Source organism: Apiotrichum porosum, assembly GCF_003942205.1.
Source record: "Apiotrichum porosum strain DSM 27194 chromosome Unknown scaffold_1, whole genome shotgun sequence".
In the NCBI taxonomy this organism is placed as follows: Eukaryota; Fungi; Basidiomycota; class Tremellomycetes; order Trichosporonales; family Trichosporonaceae; genus Apiotrichum; species Apiotrichum porosum.
The window spans coordinates 1800136-1818883 of NW_021167108.1; the positions used below are offsets into that span (position 1 = coordinate 1800136).

An 18748-nucleotide genomic window follows, 5' to 3' on the forward strand; every position below is an offset into this window, starting at 1 on the left:
CTATGCCTCGGTCTTGGGGCGCTTGAGGAGTACAGCGTCGTCATCCATCTCATCTTCGGTCGTGGTCTCTTCACGGCTGGGAAGGGAGTCAGTCGAAGCTGTCGGGGTAGGTACAGTGACGACACGCTGCCTCACACCCTCAGGCGCAACAGACTCCTCAGTCTTCTCGGGGATCGGGGTGACCTTTGCGTCATTGGTGATGGCAGTGGAGACGGAAGGCGCACGCGCAGGAGCGGGGAGCGAGATTTCCTTGAGTGTCTTGAGCATGAGGTCACGGGTCGAGTCGACCAAGCTGTGAACGTCGTCCGAGGTCAGGCCGACAGTCGAGATGGGTGGAAGGACTAAGTACAGTCAGCAGGCCGTCCTTTACGCGCCTCAGAATCCTGTGCCCTCACTCTTAATCTTCAGGCGACCACCGTCAAAGCGGGTCTGGCCGTCGAACAGGCGGTTGTAGTTTTCACACACGACGAGGACAATTGGCGCCTGAGCCTGGATGGCGAGATGGAACGCGCCCTTCTTGAAGGGGAGGAGCGTGGGTTCCTCATGAGAATACCGAGTGCCTTCGGGGAAGATCCACAGTGACACGCCCTTCTTCTTCATGTCGACGCCGACCTGCTGCATGGCCGCAACCGCGTCCTTGCGGTTCTTGCGGTTGATGAAGACGGCACCAGAGAGCGCCACTGGCAGCGTAAGCATGAGGTGACCTCGCTCTCCGACTCACTGTACTGGCCCAGCAAAGGTGACCACTTGAGCTCCTGCTTGGCGGTGATGGCGGTCTGTTTGGGGAAGATACGTCCGAGGTAGAGAATATCGATCATGCTGCGAGGTGTCAGTGCGATCCCGAGCCACTGTTACAACAACAAACCACCTACCTCTGGTGGTTGCCGAGAACAACGGCGCTCTGCGGCTTGCCATCGCGTGCGGTCAGGAGGTTGGTAAGATGCTCCTCGCCCTCCACATCAAAGTCGATACCGACAAGACGGTGCGCCACCTGATAGAAGGACCGAGCCACATAGTAGTTGATGTTCAGACGCTGAAGCATGTCAGTGTGGGGTAGCGCGGTCCAGGACCAGATATCTGTTTGCCACTCACGTTGCCAGCGGCAGCACTGTAAAAGGTAATGCACAGGCCACAGACGCTGGCCCATCCGAGCGTGGCGAGGAAGAGAACCGAGTTCCAGTAGAAGCGGGCCTTCTGGTACCTTGTCGAGAGCAGGCCGAGGGTGGAGAAGGCGACAGCGGAAGCTACCGCGAGGGGTTTGAGTACCCAGGAGAGGGGCATTGTGGGTGAGGGGGGAGAAGGGGGAGAAGGAGGAGAAGGAGGAGAAGGAGGAGAAGGAGGTGAGATGGAGAGCAAAAGGGAAACAACAATCGCGTTGGAAGTATTGCACTGACAGATGGCGGCGGCGGCAACAATGCTCCGTGTGTGTCATGGGGGGGGGGGGGATACAGCACAAGCGCTGGCGGCTGGGCGACCTTGCGGTTAAGTGCAGAAGCACTGAACCGGACCGCGGGGTACAGGGCGGCAGTGTGTGCGGCGCCAGCCGTCTGCGTGGGGTATCGGGGTGGGCGTGCAGTGGGCGGGCCGCGCACACACAGTCATGGGCCAACAATTCCGCTTCCGTGCTCAGCCAGCGGCCAGCGGCCACAACGGCGGCGGCGCAACGGTGCCAGCTTTCGGGCACCCAGAGCGAAAAGCTAATACGTCACTGATCACTGCGGTCACCGCCCAAAGCAACACGACGTCGAGATTCCAACACACAAACCTCCCTATCGCCTTCATAAACTGCTACCATGGTCCGTCATCCCGACACGCCCTAGGCCCTCTCACCCCCGCCCATGTAACTGACGAACATGCACAGTCCGCTCGTACAGTCGATATCCCCGCCGACGTCAAGGACGCTCTCAAGGCCTTCCGCTTCAACAACCGCAAAGGCAATGCAGCAATCTCCAGTGGGTAAAATGAGAGCTTGAAAACTCCGTGGAGCCGCCATGGGTTCACGGCTGACCTCGTTCACTTCAGTCAAGATCGTCAAGTCTACCCTCGTCATGGCCGTCGATGAAGAGTTTGCCGACCTGAGCATTGAGGAGATTGCCGAGGGTACGTTCACATTCGGGGGCGGTGTTGCCTGCGGGCAATGGTTTATTCTGACGTCTGGTCACAGAGCTTCCCGAGAACTCACCTCGCTATGTCCTCCTGTCTCATGAACTGGTGCGCACTCTCATCTCTGATCTCTGACCGATGTTGACACTTCGTTTTAAAAGAAACACAAGGACGGTCGTATCTCGTACCCTCTGCTCCTCATCAACTGGCGAGTCGCTGGACCCAAAGGCAACATGCCCGTGTCACTGACCTTTTACCCAGGGCTCCTTCCTCGTCTCCCACCGACCTCATGACGCTCCACGCGTCCTCCCTCTCGTACTTTCAGCAAACCGCCGAGGTGGCCAAGGTGAGAACGGTGACAAAGGGAGGTATGCAACAAGCAGCATGCTGACGAGGCAGGTCCTCGAGGTCCGCGACGGCGAGGAGGGCTTGACGCAGGAGGCTGTCGATGACAAGCTGCTGCAGTCTTGATTGGGCCGCGCTGGCCGTAGTCTGTTCGCAGAGCCCTTCGTAGACATTCTGGGTATAGCTGGGGAAGCGGTGTACATGAGGTATCACGTTAACGTTGTAGCTTGAAACAATGGAGATTGTTCACCACATATGCATGACGAGACACGGGCTGCGGAACCAAACTGCCAGCGCCGCGCAGGACGAACGTTGCGCCTGGCGCGGGTGTGGAGGTGTGGATGATTGTACTGTTTTGGTGTTGTTCCATCCTGTCCATTCAACTCTGCTCCCTCGTCCCTGCTGTCCACCTGCCTCACCTGGTCACCAACCACCAAGCCCCCCTTCATCCATTTCAACCCAACTACCTCACCGTCCATAAGGTCTGTGGGGCCTGGCAATCCTCACAGCGACCCCCCGTGGCCATGAGCGACCCACAGGTGAGCGCGTTTTGCCACCATCAGCAGCCTGTTCCCTCGTTTCAGCGCTGACCTGGTTTCCTTCCTTCTTTCCCTCCTCTGTCCTTCTTCCTACGCCCTCCCCCAAAACAAACTACATCATCACCACCACCACCACCACCACCACCACCACCACCGTCACCACATCAGCCTTCCTCGCCTGTGGAGGAGCACGACGACCAAGTCAAGCACGATGCATCTGATGTAGGCTCGGACGGTGAGGGAGACGTCAAGGCCACCACCAAACCGAAGAAGGCCGGAAGGCCACCTCTGTTCGCCAAGGCCCCCAAGTGGAAGGACATTCCCTCGTGGTTTTCGCGCACCGACTGCCCTCTACTGCAGCTCCCTGATCACATTCTCAACCGCTGTTTTGCTCTCGACACCGGCCTCTCGCTGCGCGACTATGTCGCCCTCGCTGGCGTCAACAAGTTCTTCCGGACCCAGCTGGATGACAAAGTCTTCCACGTGAGTTGAGCCGGCGACATGCCACGAGGCCCAGAGGGATGTGCAACGAGAGACTAACGCGAATAGGAAATCTGCGTATACCACAACCTCATTCCCACCGAGCGAGAGCTTAAGAGTGGCCCCCTCCTCTCCGACATGATCGTCAGTCGCCCCGTGCCCGAATGGTACAAGCAGCGCAGCCGCAAGCCCCTCCGCTCAATCCAAGGCTCCCATTACATGCCCCGTGGCGATCGCCAGTACTGGTCCAAGCCCCAGTACAAGGTGTATCGCCAGGAGCGCGATATTCACCTGGCCTGCGAACGGCTCAAGCGCTACCAGGAAGGTCTGGACGCTGCCGAACGTCGCAAGCAGGCTGTGGGCGAGATTGAATCGCATCCGGCTGTGCGTGATGGCAAGGTTCTCCGCCAAGTGATTGGCATCGTTGCGGGTCTACAGCACGGCGAGCCCGCAGTCAAGATTGGTCTCGACGGACCCAAAGGCCTCGTCTCTCGCATCGACGTCAACAAGGTCGCCACAGTTGGCCGCAAGACTTGGGACGAGGCTGGCCAGAATGCCCTCAAGAAGCACCACGCCGACCTCATCCAGCGAGCTACACAGCCGCCCAAGAAGGACAGCGAGACCACCGACGAAGACAGCTATGATGAGGCAAGCGACTCTGATGGCTTAGCGTCTCGCCCAAAGAAGCGCAAGAGGCGTGTTGGACGCCGCCGTCCATGGAGGGTCCCCGAGACACCAACAGACTCCGAGTCGGATGAGTTCGAGTGGGACGTCAAGGGCAACTATATCATTCACGACTTTTGGCCCAGCATATACCGTGTCAGGGCTGCCGACTCGCTCAAGGACGCCCGCATCAACAAGAAGACTGCAAAGGACAACTTCAAGGTCACTGATGGCGAGCTCCTGACGCTCAAGCATGTTCTGGTTCACAACCCCATGAACTCTACCGCGTACGTGTCTGCTTTCGCTGCCTGTGAGCCCCGCGCTAACGCTCCCGCCAGCCCCAAACGGCTCTTCCTGGCCGCTTCGGTCGAAGCCCTTGCGTACTGCTCGCATGGTGGACCCATTGGTCACCGTGAATATGTGTGAGTGGCTCTTTTTGCGCAGGTCCGTCGTGGTCGTGTCCCATTGCTCACACTGTTTGTTTTCACAGCACGAAGATGAACGAGCGTTCCGTTAAGAACCGTGCGACTCGCAAGAACAACATTGAGAAGAAGAAGGCTGACGGCACGTATGTGCCGAGGATGAAGAGGAGCACAACGCCCCTTCACTGGACGAGTGGAGCGCACCACCCTATTGAGGATGTGTGATGAAAGCAAGCAGACCTGTGTGATAGAACCAAGGAGCGACGCGAGAGAGAGAGAGAGAGAGAGAGAACATGAGATAGCGATACGGCGCGAGCCCTTGTATTCTTTCCATCGCCATTCCGTGGAGGTTGGTGTTGAACCTTTATGTACATAGTAGTAGTGAGAGCATGTATCCTGTGGCCTGTTGTGGTACGTACACACGAGAGGCCGAGAGGGCGGTGCCTGCCAGAGATCCTGCAAGTACAGTACCAGAGAGAGGTGAGTGGCGAATTCAGAGCGGGAGCAAAGTGGGTTGTCGCACGGTGGCTGGCCCCAGGCTGTGTGATATGGGGGGCGGAGGCGAGAGCTAGAGACAGAGCCCACCCCCCCAGAGCGCCAGAGCTTCGCTCCCCCCGCGCCTTACCTTTTGACCTTTTTTGACTTCTCTCTTACCCAAAGAGAGGGCAACCCTGGCACTCTCATATCCCACCCACAGCGGTTTATTTCATCCCATTCCATCCACTTGCACTTCCGCCCCTCTCGTGCGCTATCCATCCCCCATCCCATCCACCCAACCATCCATCCACTCAACCCCCCTTCCATCCATCGCCACCACACCCTTCCTGCTCCCCATACCCTCCACCGACAGCGCATACATCCTTGCTCGACCTCTTGCCACCCCACTTTCCCACCCGGGCCCGCATTGCGTCACAAACGAGATACCTTTGCCGAGCCCACCACCTCTTACCTCTTTCAACCTCCCCCGCCACCCGGCCTTGCTCACCCCATCCATGGCCCATCCACCCACCCCGCCTCGACACACACACCTCACGCCCGCCTTCTCCTCCCCCGTCACCCCTCCCCCTCCAGAGACATCATCCACGTCTCTCCCAACTCCTTCAACAATACGGCGGGTACGTACACTAGAGGAAAAAACCTCCACGTTGTTGGCAGACAACAAGAAACACTGGCAACAGGACGAGTGCTGACACGTTGGACACAGCCCGCCAGGCTGGACTACGATGCGATGAGCGACAGCAAAGGCACAACACGTGCATTTGGAGGACGGCCGTCCCCGCCTGCGTCTGGCGCAACCACCCCTCCCCCGTCAGTGACTCCAGGCGAGGCGTCCCCCATGGCAGAGAATGACGATGGCGGTGATGACGATGGATTCCCCACCGAGAGCGAGTTGCAGGACATCCAGGCGACGCTAGATGGCCTGGATACCGACAAGTCGGGCGACGACGCTGCGTCGCAGAGAGACCAACTGGCCACCATGGTGAGCTCTTTTTTTTAAAAAAAAAGAAACCCCCTATAGGGGACCACCCTTGCAGCGGCTGACCACTCTCACAGCTGCGCTCACTGGTCGACACCTACACTTCCCGGGTCCCTTTCCTGCTTCAACAGGTTGCGGCACAGCAGGAAACTATAGCCACCCTCCAGCAGCAATCGCGCCTTTCCAAGTGCATGATTGACATTGAGCGGTAAGTAGACCTCCCCTTTTGTTTGCTCGTTTGCCGCAAGGGGGCGACAAGGCTGACTGTGCAGTGACCGATTTGCCGCAGAGCGCACCAGCTGGCAGGCCGAGATCCGTGCTTTGATCCGCGTCCGCGACGCTGAAGCGGCCGCTGTCAACCAGCCCCGGCGAGTTCTTGATCTCGATGTCGGATACCACAAGGAGCTGGAGAATGCCAACAAACGTCTTGAGATGGATAACCGCCTGATGGCGCCTCGAGTGAGTGACCCCCACAGTGATTCATTCACGTTATCGGGCAAGTGTCTAACCACGGGCACAGCTTGTCGACACACAGCAGCAGATCGAATCTCTCGTCACCGAGCTGCGTCATCTCCGTACCCATGTCTTGCTTGACACTACTGTCTTGGGTGGTGCCGTTGAGGCCACTGCTGGGCCCTCTGGCGCCTCGGCGTCACCTGCCGGTCCGCCTACTCGTCAGCCACAGCGGCAGGTCAACCGCAACACCATGGGCGACGCACGAGCTGAACACTTGCTCCTTGCTGCCAAAAAGGTGCGCTCAATGCGCAACACTGGCACCAACGTGGGCCGGCTCACTCTTGACGAGCTGCAACGTCACGGTGTCATCGGTCCCGACGGCGGTGTGGGATATTCGGAGGGTTACGGTCGTGACGGTGAAGAGGTGCACGCCGAGTCGGACGAAGAAGAGAAGAAGGTGTTTGCGTCGCCATCACAAGAGCGTCGAGGCAGCGCTTCGGCGGCCAAGGGAACGCCCTTGCTGCCGCGAGCCCGAAAGCCCGCCAAGCGCGCTGTGCCTACAACTCCTTCTCGCAACCGCGGTGTCCCTCAGGTCCCGCAGACCACTCCAGGAGGCAGCAACTTTAACGACTTGCTCCTTGCGGCCGAGATGGCCACTCGACCTGGCACCCCGACCCGCGACCACCATCCTGCCCATGTCATGTCGGCCACTCGGAGCACCACTACTGCCCGTGTGCCCTACGTGTACCACAGCCCAAGCAAGAAGCAGAGGCGGAACGAGCCGCCCGCCACAATCGAGTGGTCGACGCGCCGTCACCTCAACCAGGAAGGCGAGGGCTCCCCCCGTCGGTTTACTTCCCAGGAAGAAGTCTCAGCCTCGGCCCTCGACCTTTTGGCCCAGGCAAGCCAGGATGTTGCGCAGAGTGGCGGCTCCGCCGCCAGCCGCTTCGAGGGCATGATCTCGGAGCGTGAACGCCGCGACACTGCGGTAAGCAGCCGCAGCGCGACCCCACTTGGCCCCGCTATCAACCTGGACGACCGTGGGCGCTCGCTACCATCGTCGCAGGCCCATACACCAGCCCGTGGATTCCCTTCTGCCACCCAAGACGACCCGTTCAACGATGTCGCCAACAACACTGCCGCTTTCCAGAGCCCAACAGGCGCGGCTGTTCCTGGGTTGGGCAAGTACGTCCACCTCACAAGCACCATGCCCGCCCGTCGTGTGCGTTCGCCGTATCTCAAGTGGACCAAGGAGGAGGTAAGTGGAGAGCTAGCCTCATGTGCCGCTTAGCTGACATGTGCAGGACGAGCTCCTCACTCGCGCGGTCATGGAGCATGGTGAAAAGTGGGACCTGGTCAGCAAGTGTGTGCCTACACGTAGCTACCACCAAGTGCGCCAAAGGTAAGTCACGCGTGAGAGGATCTGGGGTGGCGCATTGGACGCGGCCTCTTTTTTTTTTCTCTCTCTCTCTTCCGTATTTCGGGAGCGTCGACCTGATCTGACGCCATCAGGTGGCTGCGCAAGACTGGAGCGTTTGACAAGAAGCCCGCCAACCAGACACCTGGCCAGACGCCAACCAACGACCCGTCACCGCTTGGCCGCGGCTCTGTTCCCGGAGAGCAGGCAAGTCCGACGCCGAAAGGCAGGAAACGCAAGGATCCCTGAGGCGTTTGCTGCAAGGGGGTGGTCGGATAGACGTATGGCGGCGGGAGGGTGCTAGCGGCCATTGCAGCCAGCGGGCAGCAGCTAGGAGCCAGTGGCCCCAATGTAGAGAGCATATGCACATTGCAAGTGGCGTTGTCTGGCGTTTTGCATGTCCTAACGATCCTAACCGTCGCCGCGCGCGATCCCGGGCCAGTCTCCAGCCAAGCCCAGGACCAGCCATCAGCCATGGTCAGTGCGCAAGCCCATCAGCCCCAATATTACCTGGTGAGAAGGAGGCCTGTGCATCACTCCCTTCTGCAATGTAATGTTTGCGGGACAGGCCGGGAGAGAGAGAGAAGCGACACTGTTTGCTTCTTGAGTGGCCCCCGACATCGTGTTTCTTGTCCTCTTACATTGATTGTCTTGTCCCACACCTCCCCCAACTTACCTCGGTCTTGACGACCTCCCGCGCTTGGTCGCCATCAGCAGCCGGTTTCTGCCATCAGGTGTGTCCTCCATCTTTTGCCGTCGGGTCTCCATCACTTCCCCCGGTCGTCTGGCACGACCACATATATCAAGGAGAGAGCGCGCTTGCTGGTCTGTTCGCTCCCATCCCTTCCACCCTCCACCCTCCTCCTCCTCCTCCTTCCTACTATCCACTTGCTTGCAAGCCCTGTGGGCGTGCGTACCCTTGCTGCTGTTCTCTCTACCTGAGCATCGACACAAACAAACACATTGCCCCGCAATGGTGTCCCTTTTGGCCCCCGCCCTCGCCCTCCTGTGTACGGCTGCGCCGTCCGTCCTCGCCGCCCCGACCAAGTACCAGTACTCCCAGCTCGACCTCGCGAGTGTCCCGGCCCACGTCAGGCGTGACCTCACGTGGAGTCTGCAGATGGGATACTCTGGCCAGACCTTCTTTGACGGGTGAGTATCGAGTACCGCGGTGGCGTGTGGGTGTTTCGGGATGATCGTCACACCAGCGGCTGACTTGTGGCGCAGCTTTGACTTCTTCACCGAGCCCGGTAAGCCCTCCTTTGTTGGCGGTTCCTTCCACATGTATCCTTGCTGACCCGCTACCCAAGACCCGAGCCATGGTTGTGAGTACACCTACCTACACGTCGTGACCACTGCTGACGCTCTCCAGCGGTGACCTATGTGAACAAGTCGCAGGCGTTTGGCGAGGGCCTCGCGTTCTGGACGGCCGATGGTATTCCGGGCATCCAGGCCGAGCACTGGGCCACCACCAACGTGGGCGACGCGCGCAACTCGGTGCGCATCACGTCCAAGGCCCTGTATACCGGCGGCCTGTTCATCTTCGACGTCGCACTCATGCCCTGGGGCTGTGGCGTGTGGCCTGCGAGTGAGTACCGTTGTGCTTCTGATAGAGTGTGGCACTGACGCCGCGCGCACCAGTCTGGACGCTCGGATACGAAGGTACCTGGCCGACGACGGGCGAGATTGACATTGTCGAGGGCGTGCAGGACATGACTGCAAAGTAGGTTTTTCCCCTCTGCCCTGCTGGCTACTCTCCATGCTGACACCACACTCCAGCCAGATGACGGTCCACACCACCCCGGGATGCACCATTGCCCAGAACACGTCCCTGTATACGGGCGGCATGATTTCGAGCGACTGCGACTCCAGCACCGGCGGTGCCGGCTGCAGCATTGTTTCCGACACGAACAACACCTTCGGCCCGTCGTTCAACGACAACGGTGGTGGCGTGTACGCCATGCTCTGGGACGGCGACGGCGTTCGCATTTGTAAGTTGTTGCTTTAGGAAAGAAAGTGTGTTCCCTTTTCTGACTCTCCGCTAGGGAACTTTCTCCGCGCAAACGTCCCGTCCGAGTAAGTCTCCCACAACTCTGTACGGACCGGCGCATTCACTGACACCCGTTTTAGCATCACCTCTGGCGTCCCCACCCCTTCGACCTGGGGCCTCCCCGCTGCGGCTTTTGATCGCACCCTGTGTGACCCGTACACCTTCTTCCAGTCGCAGGTGCTCATCCTCAACGTCAACCTTTGTGGTGAGCAAAGCTGAAAGCCCTTGGTGTCCTTGGAGGGACGAAAACACTGACACAGTTCACAGGCGACTGGGCAGGCACCACGTACAGCAACTATGCATACTGCCCCGGAACGTGTGCCGAGCGGATTGCCAACCCGGTTAGTTGATCGCTGCTTGCATTCTCTGCTCACAACTGACACCATACGCAGGCCAACCTCGTCAACACGGTCATGCTCGTCAACTCGATCAAGATCTACCAGCAGTCGGGCTTTGAGGCTATTGTCGGCGAGGCCATGACCAACTCGAACCAGACCGGAGCGGCCGGTGCCGTCGCGCTCAACACGACCAAGAGCAACTCGACCTCGTCCTCGTCCTCGTCCTCGTCCTCCAAGACCTCTGGCAGCTCCAAGTCGAGCACGGGCGGTATCGCCCGCGTGGGCGACACCCTCGTCCTCACCTACGCGACTGTTGCGGCTGTGATGGTTTCCATGCTGCTTTAAGGATGGCAGCCAGGCGGTCCCAGACGATATAATAGTATGTAGAAAGCAATAAAATGGCAATATTTGGGATTTACTGCCCGATTATGTACATACACCTGGAGCTAAATGAAGTGTAAAAAGCGAAGGGAGCTGAGGTCGTTCATGTTTCGTGTGTGTCATGTGGGCGTGTGTATCGTGTCGTTATTGATGGAAATGAAATGGCAAGAGGTGCTCGGTAGGTGACGCATGAGGAAGGCAGGCAAAGCCCTCACTGCGAGTCCTCTGAGCAATGGATCGTTACGTGGTAGTGTTTGATATGTGCAAGGCAGGGAAACTACAGGTCAGCTCGTCAGAACCTCACGGCTGACACTCACCGCCTCACACCATGAGTCATTCGTCAATGCTGATATCCGTCGTGCAGTTGCGCGATGCGTCCGCGGAACATTTGGCGTGGACAAGAACTGCTTTTGTCAGCTTGTGAATAGCCGATACGTAGCCCTCCAAGCTAAACCCACTCCCACAGTCGTCGCACTGCAACGCTGCCCGTGGCCCGAGACGCTTGCAGCACACGGGACACTTGTCCCTGGGGCCCGTGAGGGTGCGTGGGAGGAACGCTCTGGCGAGGTTGGCTGCGACTGTGCACGTTAGTTCAAGGGCAAAGCGGCCGGCCCGGTAACTGATGCGTACGTGATGAAGGGATGCGTTTGCTGTTTGACAAAGCTGGTGGGTCACGGTGGACGAGGGTGAACCGGTGGCGTCCCGAGTTGGAGGTCCGGCGGGGGATTGATGGGGAAGGACAAGCAGAAGGAACGGCAACGTCGCTGCCACTGGAAGAGGCACCCTCACTGGGTCCTGTGGAAGCGTCACTGGGTCCACTCGAGCTGCCATCACTTGAGACCCTGTTCCTCGGTACGAGGAAAGCAGTGATGGGAGTGATGGTGTCGGTTGATGGCCTAGGAAGTGACTCGGTAGATGGTGGTGAGGGTTGTGGTGCTGTCGTGGCCACACTCTCGTCCATGTCGGTTACCTCGACCTGAGGTACGAATGGTCCGGCCTCCGGTTCGCCGCGGACCTTTTCAACCTTGTCCTCCTTGATGGTACATACTGATCCCTCATCAGACGAGTTGTCATATGGTGGCGAAGGAGGGTATGAGCAGGGCATACTGGTACGCCGCATTGACGCAACATTGATGATTGTGGCGCGCTGGATGACGCCAGAGGATGGACCCGCAAATATCTCGCTGCCGAGCAACATGTGGTGGCTCTGCATTTCCGTCGCTTCCATGTACTGGCTGCCAGGGGTGTCGTCGCTCCACTGGGTAAAGTAGCTTGCGCCACGGTGCGGGCGAACAGCACCGGACACTGGACCGACTTGGACGTCGGCGTTTACCAGGGCGTCCAGGACGACTTCCTCGAGCATCTCCTCTTCCATCTCCTCGTCGTCGAGACCGCCGAGCTGTGCATCGACGGCGGCAGCGGCAACCTCGGATCCCACGGACATGGAACGGTCAAAGACGGGTAATGCGCGCGGGCCCTCGCGACGGAGTCGGAGGGAACCAACGTGCTCGCTGGTGTCGATCTCGGGCAGCGCAAGCTCAATGGCCCGCAGCTTGGCAAGAACCTCAGGCATGCTGGGTCTGTCGGCAGAACACAGGCTACAGCAGGCGATAGCCAGGTCGATAAACGCCCGAGGACAGCCGGGGGAGGCACGTTGACGCACAATCTTGGGATCTGGGACGAAGTGTGGTGCCTGCCGCGAGTAGACCTTGGAGCCCACCAAGATGCGGGTCAGGATCTCCATAAAGATGATGCCAAGCGAGTAGACGTCTGTCGGGAGGTCGAATTCTTCCCCCATGAGAATCTCAGGTGACATGTAGCCCTGTGCATGTGAGCAACGTGCAGTGTGGAATGGCCAACTCACGTCTGTCCCACAGTACGTCATGTGCTTCATTTCCTCGTCGTTGCGGCCCGTGATACGTGCAAACCCAAAGTCGGCGACCTTGATGCGGTCGTTGCTCGTAATAACCAAGTTCTCGCCCTTGAGGTCACGGTGGATACACTTGATCAAGTCAGTAAAGGCTCTCTGGAATGGCACACACCTGTCTGGCGTGCAGGTATGCGACTGCGCGGGCAATATCGGTCGCAAACGAGATCCTTAGACGCCAAGGGAATGCACATCCGGAGCGAATAAACGTTCGCAGGTTGCCGCGTGGAATGTACTCGGACACAATGCTGAAGAGAGACACTATGAGCGTGACACGGATTGGGAGAGAGTTGATTGAGAGGACACTCACAAGACTCGGCCGTCGACTCCAGGCTCTTTGCTCAGACCGACAAACAGGACAATGTTTGGGTGGCGACATTCTCGCAGGATACGCCACTCGCGCTCAAAGTACTTGTGTACCTGGGATATTGTCAGCAGCCCGCTCTCAATATGCCCAACACAACACCTACATCGTACTGTGTTGAGGGGTGGATCTCCTTGATTGCAATGTCGATTCCCAAGTATTGTCCTGGAGGCGTGAGCTCGTTTGAACGCCTATGTTGGGTTGTTTGGTCTAGCAAGACCCACCTTTGAATACAGATCCAAAGCTCCCTCCGCCAATTCGTTCTCCCCAGACAATATCTTCGTACTGGACAGGTACTGGTGAGCGCCGTCTTCCGCCCTGGGGCTTCCTCCCGACCTGTACTCACTGGGACGACGTCAAAGTCCATATCTTGCTAGCAGTAGTGTGGGGTTGATGAAATGGGTGATAGGAAGATCACAACACTGCCCTGTGGTGGCAAAAGGTCGAGAGTCGAGAGGGATGAATAGGGGATCGCCTGTTTGTGCGCCGCCCGAAAGTGATGTCTGGTGGCTGAAAAAAGAAATCGAAGACAGCCGCGCACGCGCTGGCTGGGCGACTGGCGGTACAATCGATAAGATCTGGGTAAGTGTGCTCTGGGTGACACCGCGGCAGTGGCGGTTCTTCTAGACTTGCGTATGTGCCAGCACGGAGACTTGCGTATGTATGTTGGATGCGGATGGTGTAGAGAGTCACGAGTTGGAAATGGTGAAAGGACTCATGAAGTGTGGGAGGAGCCGTGCGCAATGTAGCGGCCCAGGCCGCTGGCGCCGGTGGCCAGAGTGTGGTGTTTGTGACTGAACTGCAAGGCATAAGGGAGAGGGTAGAGTGACCTTTTTGTCACGCACGGCGCAGGGGACCATGGGTAACCAACACTACGGCCGCAAGAATTGTTTCAACCGACAGTCCGCTCAGCGCGCGCCACCTGTTCCGCTGCGAGCGACAGAGATGGCCACCCAGGTGTGCGTGACTGTGATACAGAGGGTGAAGAAGGAGTACGAGTTGGAGGTCGAGTCGTGCCAAGCACCCATGGACACGGATACACGGAACAGCGCACTGGACACCCTCCTTACCCTTTTTGCCAACTGGAAAAAGCAGGCGCGTGCGAGATGCTGGGCGGGGACCTCACAGCACACAACCGTGCCTGGATTCCAGCGGAAGCAGATCTTTCCGTTCTGCTTACGACAGCTTCCGTTGGAAGCACGCGCTTGTCAGCCAGCGAGCTCCATGTTCGTCATCCAATTCCCAGTGGTGAGCTAATCACAATACAATTGTGGGCAGTCTGTATTTAACCCGCGAGCGCTTGCTCCTTCTGTTCTCCCCCTCACCCACATCTCACACCCACTAACACCAACATGGCCGACCGGTTCGCTGCCCTCACCCCGTACTTCCCCGCCCTCGGCGAGCCCAAGACTTCATACGCGACCGACGGCCTCGAGCCCCTGGCCTACACCGTTGACCCCAACGGCGACGGCAAGGCAGTCTACAACCCCCCTCGTCCAGATGGAAAGAAGAGCCCATTCTATGACGCCCTGTACGACCGCGAGGGTGCTCCGGGGTCCCAGTCGTGGTGGGACTTTCACGTCTATCACGTGAGTGTGGACGGTGCGGCCGATGGCCGGTGAACCAAATCAGGCTTCATTTGGCCGTTACCCTCATTTTGAGATCTCGTTCGTGGGCGTTCTGGGCTAATATTGGCAGAAAGCAACAAACCCGGGCCACGTCGCCTACGCGCACAAGCTGTACGAGGCCGTGAGGCGAGAGTTCCCGGAATGCCGCGCATACCGCTTCTTCGAGGGTCCCCTCGGCCCGCACCCCATGCCCATGTTCGAGGTCAACGTCTTCAACCCCGAGCAGCTCGGCGCGCTGTTTTCGTGGTTTGTGGCCAACCGCGGTCCTTGCTCGGTTCTCATCCACCCCAACACTGGCGACGACGTCACGGACCACACTACCAATGGCACTTGGATCGGCGAAAAGGTCCCCCTCGATGTCGATTTGTTGCAGGCCTTTGAGAGCATGCAAAAGGCCAAGCGGGAGTCCAACGTGTAGACATTGTATACGGGAATACACAACAAATGTATCGTGCTTGTATGTATGCTACTGCTGCTTCGGACTGAAAAGTGCATCGGTACATTGCTACAAATTTAGACTTCTTCTTATAAACAACTCGATCTTCGAGCATTATCTCCACCGTGTCGGAGCTCATTAGGGGTTGACTAAGGGGGCATGGCGGTGGGTGGAGGTACTTCTTCACAGTCGTAGTCGCCCCAGAGGACAACGTTTGGGCATTCGGGGGGAGGGGGAGGTTTAAACGTTGGCCATGGACGTCAGGAGACCGGCCTGGGTGGAAGTGGAGCTGCCACCAAGGAACTCGTGGTGCTCGCCGTCTTGAACAGCTGCAACCATCTGCTGCTGGACATTGCCGTCCACGCTACTCGCTCCCATCTGTCCCAAGTTCATGGGCACAAACACAACCTTGGAGCCCGAAGTACGCGCCATGGCCTGGAGAGCTTCGAGTTGACGGATCTGCATCGCGGCCGGCGAAGCGAGAATGTCGGCGGCCTGCCTCATGAGCTTGGCGGCGTCGACCTCTGCGCGAGCGGCGATGACCTTGGATTCACCAATACGCTTCTGGGTAGCGGCCGACGAGAGCGACTGCTGGAGCTCGACAGAGAAGTTGATGTCCTTGAGGAGGATCGATTCAATGGAGACACCCCACTTTTCGGCCGTGGTCTCGATAATTTCGGCAACCTCCTGGGCGAGACCCTCACGGTCGGAAATGACAGACTGGAGGACACGGCCACCAACAACCTGGCGGAGGGTGGTCTGGGCACGCTCGACAAGGGCGACGGCGAGGTTATTGATACCGTAGGCGGCACGGTAAGGCGAGACGACATGCCACGAGATGACCGAGTCGACCTCGACCGAGACATTGTCCTTTGTCTGGACAGTCTGGCGCGGGACAGTCGTGAGCTGGATCTTGACGTCGACAATGCTGATAGACTCGGAACAAACGTTGACCTGGACAAGTCCGGGGTCGACCGACTTGTAGAACTGTCCGAAGCGAGAGACGAGGCCCACAGAGCCTTGCTTGACCTCCTTGTATGGGTTCGGGAAGGGGCAAATAGGGAACATGCCAATGAGACCAATGCAGGATCCGACGCCCGAGATCATGGAACCGTAGAAGCCGTGGGTAACAGACCCAGAGCCAAGGTCCTGCGCGTACGAGGGCTGCATGTCCGCCTTGCGGAGAGGCTGAACGGTCTGCAGGAATCAGGTCAGCACATTCAGAAAAGATAGGAGGAGAGTGTGCCGACGCTCACAATGAGGGCACCACCTTGGTTCAGAGGGGCAGTGGAGGACGTTGACATCTTGGCTTGACGCGGCATTTCATCAGTGACATAGCGGTGAAGCTCTTCGTCGTCGTGGAGGCGGAGGGGCTGGGCGGGGACAGTGCCCGACTTGTAGTCGAGGGCAGGCGGGGTGTTTCCACTGGACATTGTGGATGTAGAGCGTATGTTGGTGGGGTATGGGTGATGGGAAGAGGCAGTTGTTGTGTGGGGGAGGGTCTGGTGGTGATGTCGGTCACCGAGTGTCTCTCCCCCTTTAAATAGACTGGTCGCCACTCGGACAAGCGCGGTCCTGTGACTTGTAGAGAGTATCATGGTCTGGCATGTCTCTTCGGGGTGCGGTGCTTGGCTCCCCTGGCTGGCGTTCTTGGCGGTCAGCCCACCCGCACGCTGCCGCTGGTGGAGTTGCTCTGCCATTCCTGTTTAGCGCGTCTGCACGTTTGTGCGGTAGCAAGGGTGCAAGCACACTTCGCGTCATAGCAAGGCCCGCCTCTGGTGCTCCGCTGACGGGATGCCGCCATGTCCTGCCGGATCTGTCCGACCCTTGTCTGGGGTGTGGCCGTGTTGTGCCTTGATGGCTGCTCGCTGCTGCTCGCGTCGCACACACTCCCACAATGAGACTCACACCCAGGGAGGACCGTGTCGTGTCTTTGGTTCCTCGGTATGCGGTGCCGCCTGCTGCACAGCATCCAGCATGCTTCTCTATCGCAGGTCACAAAACCCTGTCTGTACATGAAAGTCGCGCATATACGCACATCCTCGACCTCGGAGATCTCGGTTGCTTCGGCTCCAACATGACACGGGCACTCGTCGCCCTGTGGTGGACGGCGGTGGACTCTATTGCGCCCATTACCCTGTTGCTCTCCATTTCCTGTGTTGCTGAAAGGTCGATATCCGGAGTGAGACGACGCGCGATTTTTCTGGACATCGTTTGCACATGGTCATAAACTCTTTTTGATTTGTGCAACCCGTGCGTCCCTTTGAACGTGGCAATTCTGGGATCTGGGAGAAGGACTGCTTCTTCTCTTCCGTCTTCACATACTCATAATCGTTGAAGCTGCAAGAGTATGGTCCCCATTGACCCCCATCAGCACAAGGCTTGGCACGCCGCCTTGCCGGCTTGATTTCGGCATGGTCGCCTCGGTCGGCACACCAAACCAAAAGATGTGGTCCACTTGGCTTGGCTCATGTCAACTCTTTGGTATAGTCGTTCTTGGCATTGCATTGAACTTGGGGAATACAGGGAGGATCGACGAGGCATGACCGAGGAACACAGCATCGTCATTATCTCCGCCGAGATGGCCGCGGGAGGTGGTCCGGAGCTAATCTCACCGGCAGACCAGCTTGTGTCGCACTTGGCCGACCCGAGCGCCATTGTCGCAGCCACGGGCCGGAGGAGTTGTCGAGAAGAGAGATGGGTATAGGATACCTGATATCCAGGGCGATTCCGGGATCCACGAGAATGAGATTACACGATCCGCACGACTCAACCGCTGAAGGACTTGACAGCTGAAGGACACGGATATGCAAAGGACTGTGAGGTTGCCCCGGCGCCTGCAGGACGATGCTGGGCGACTACACTCCGCACTCCCCACCGAGCAGTGGGTGCGGCACGCACCACTCATGTCTTGATTTGTCTACCTCTAGCTCGTAGTCGACTACCAAACGGCGTTCTTTACGTTGACTGCCCGTTCTTGTGCGTCCTCTCAATTTAGCTCCATCGGAAGAGTAACTAGTCTTAAACGTGACATTATTCCCTCGAAGACAATTTCCGGTTCTGACACCGCCACGGAGGGCCACAACACGGACATCGACCCCGCCACGGTCGCTGGTGGCGTGTACAGTTACGTTCACAAGCCCCCCATCTCATTGGCAACCACCTTGGGTGCAGGAGGCAGACTCGCCGACCCCACACAAATCGCAGCTGATCCGGTGAGTGGTTCTTGGCGCTCAGACACGGCACATTTTTTTTTTCAGACAGTGAGGTTGCTCGTTGGAGACCTCCTGATCAAGCTCACATGACCAACCCCAAGTCCAATCTTTCCCGGTGGTATGCTCATTCATAGAGCAGATGCTGGATTTGAGGGTTCCGATGACATGGGGGTTGAGTGAGGCCGGTCTTGCTTTGTTGTCCTCCACTGTTCAACAAGCTGCCGCTGATCCACCTCAAACGTCAAGTCCAGCCCTCCCTCGACTAATTGTTTGCCATCGCTGGATCACATTCCTGATGCCCCTGTCCAAAGATGCGGTTGGCAAAAAGGATGGACGAGATTCGTGCACGGCTTTATTTTTTTCTGGCGACATTGGCATAAAGTCCCTCATCAATAAATATCCTGGACGACATTGCTTAGGTTGGCATCTTGTAACAAACCGCAACGAGTTACAAGACGATGCTACACGGGCTCCCCCGCGAGGGGCGAAGGTTAGCAAGCGGGGACA

The 18748-nt window shown here is 58.3% G+C and overlaps 7 protein-coding genes across 7 annotated transcripts; 4 read left to right on the forward strand and 3 right to left on the reverse strand.

Moving 5' to 3' along the window:
* SLC1_1 (1-acylglycerol-3-phosphate O-acyltransferase) lies at positions 1–1281 on the reverse strand (the record flags this gene model as incomplete). Its single annotated transcript, XM_028616464.1, has 5 exons — positions 1–341; positions 396–680; positions 722–819; positions 873–1033; positions 1093–1281. 5 exons carry the CDS (start codon positions 1279–1281, stop codon positions 1–3), a joined length of 1074 nt encoding a protein of 357 aa, XP_028480321.1.
* Positions 1282–1793: 512 nt separating this feature from the next.
* On the forward strand, positions 1794–2574 carry EHS24_000641 (uncharacterized protein; the record flags this gene model as incomplete). The annotated part of the gene is made up of 7 exons (XM_028616465.1): positions 1794–1796; positions 1862–1952; positions 2023–2100; positions 2165–2211; positions 2265–2287; positions 2365–2449; positions 2503–2574. The coding sequence occupies 7 exons, from the start codon at positions 1794–1796 to the stop codon at positions 2572–2574; spliced, it is 399 nt and encodes a 132-aa protein (XP_028480322.1).
* Positions 2575–2972: 398 nt separating this feature from the next.
* EHS24_000642 (uncharacterized protein) lies at positions 2973–8151 on the forward strand (the record flags this gene model as incomplete). The annotated part of the gene is made up of 11 exons (XM_028616466.1): positions 2973–2987; positions 3156–3470; positions 3537–4417; positions 4469–4552; positions 4621–4698; positions 5765–6032; positions 6107–6237; positions 6302–6488; positions 6550–7743; positions 7790–7887; positions 7998–8151. 11 exons carry the CDS (start codon positions 2973–2975, stop codon positions 8149–8151), a joined length of 3405 nt encoding a protein of 1134 aa, XP_028480323.1.
* Positions 8152–8875: 724 nt separating this feature from the next.
* EHS24_000643 (uncharacterized protein) lies at positions 8876–10635 on the forward strand (the record flags this gene model as incomplete). Its single annotated transcript, XM_028616467.1, has 10 exons — positions 8876–9054; positions 9130–9152; positions 9213–9227; positions 9275–9490; positions 9544–9625; positions 9682–9893; positions 9948–9978; positions 10033–10157; positions 10220–10293; positions 10345–10635. The coding sequence occupies 10 exons, from the start codon at positions 8876–8878 to the stop codon at positions 10633–10635; spliced, it is 1248 nt and encodes a 415-aa protein (XP_028480324.1).
* Positions 10636–11004: 369 nt separating this feature from the next.
* EHS24_000644 (uncharacterized protein) lies at positions 11005–13329 on the reverse strand (the record flags this gene model as incomplete). Its single annotated transcript, XM_028616468.1, has 9 exons — positions 11005–11075; positions 11130–11249; positions 11302–12493; positions 12536–12673; positions 12714–12846; positions 12909–13018; positions 13069–13127; positions 13187–13247; positions 13309–13329. 9 exons carry the CDS (start codon positions 13327–13329, stop codon positions 11005–11007), a joined length of 1905 nt encoding a protein of 634 aa, XP_028480325.1.
* Positions 13330–14314: 985 nt separating this feature from the next.
* EHS24_000645 (uncharacterized protein) lies at positions 14315–15008 on the forward strand (the record flags this gene model as incomplete). Its single annotated transcript, XM_028616469.1, has 2 exons — positions 14315–14551; positions 14661–15008. 2 exons carry the CDS (start codon positions 14315–14317, stop codon positions 15006–15008), a joined length of 585 nt encoding a protein of 194 aa, XP_028480326.1.
* Positions 15009–15266: 258 nt separating this feature from the next.
* On the reverse strand, positions 15267–16459 carry EHS24_000646 (uncharacterized protein; the record flags this gene model as incomplete). The annotated part of the gene is made up of 2 exons (XM_028616470.1): positions 15267–16223; positions 16283–16459. The coding sequence occupies 2 exons, from the start codon at positions 16457–16459 to the stop codon at positions 15267–15269; spliced, it is 1134 nt and encodes a 377-aa protein (XP_028480327.1).
* Positions 16460–18748: the final 2289 nt, after the last annotated feature.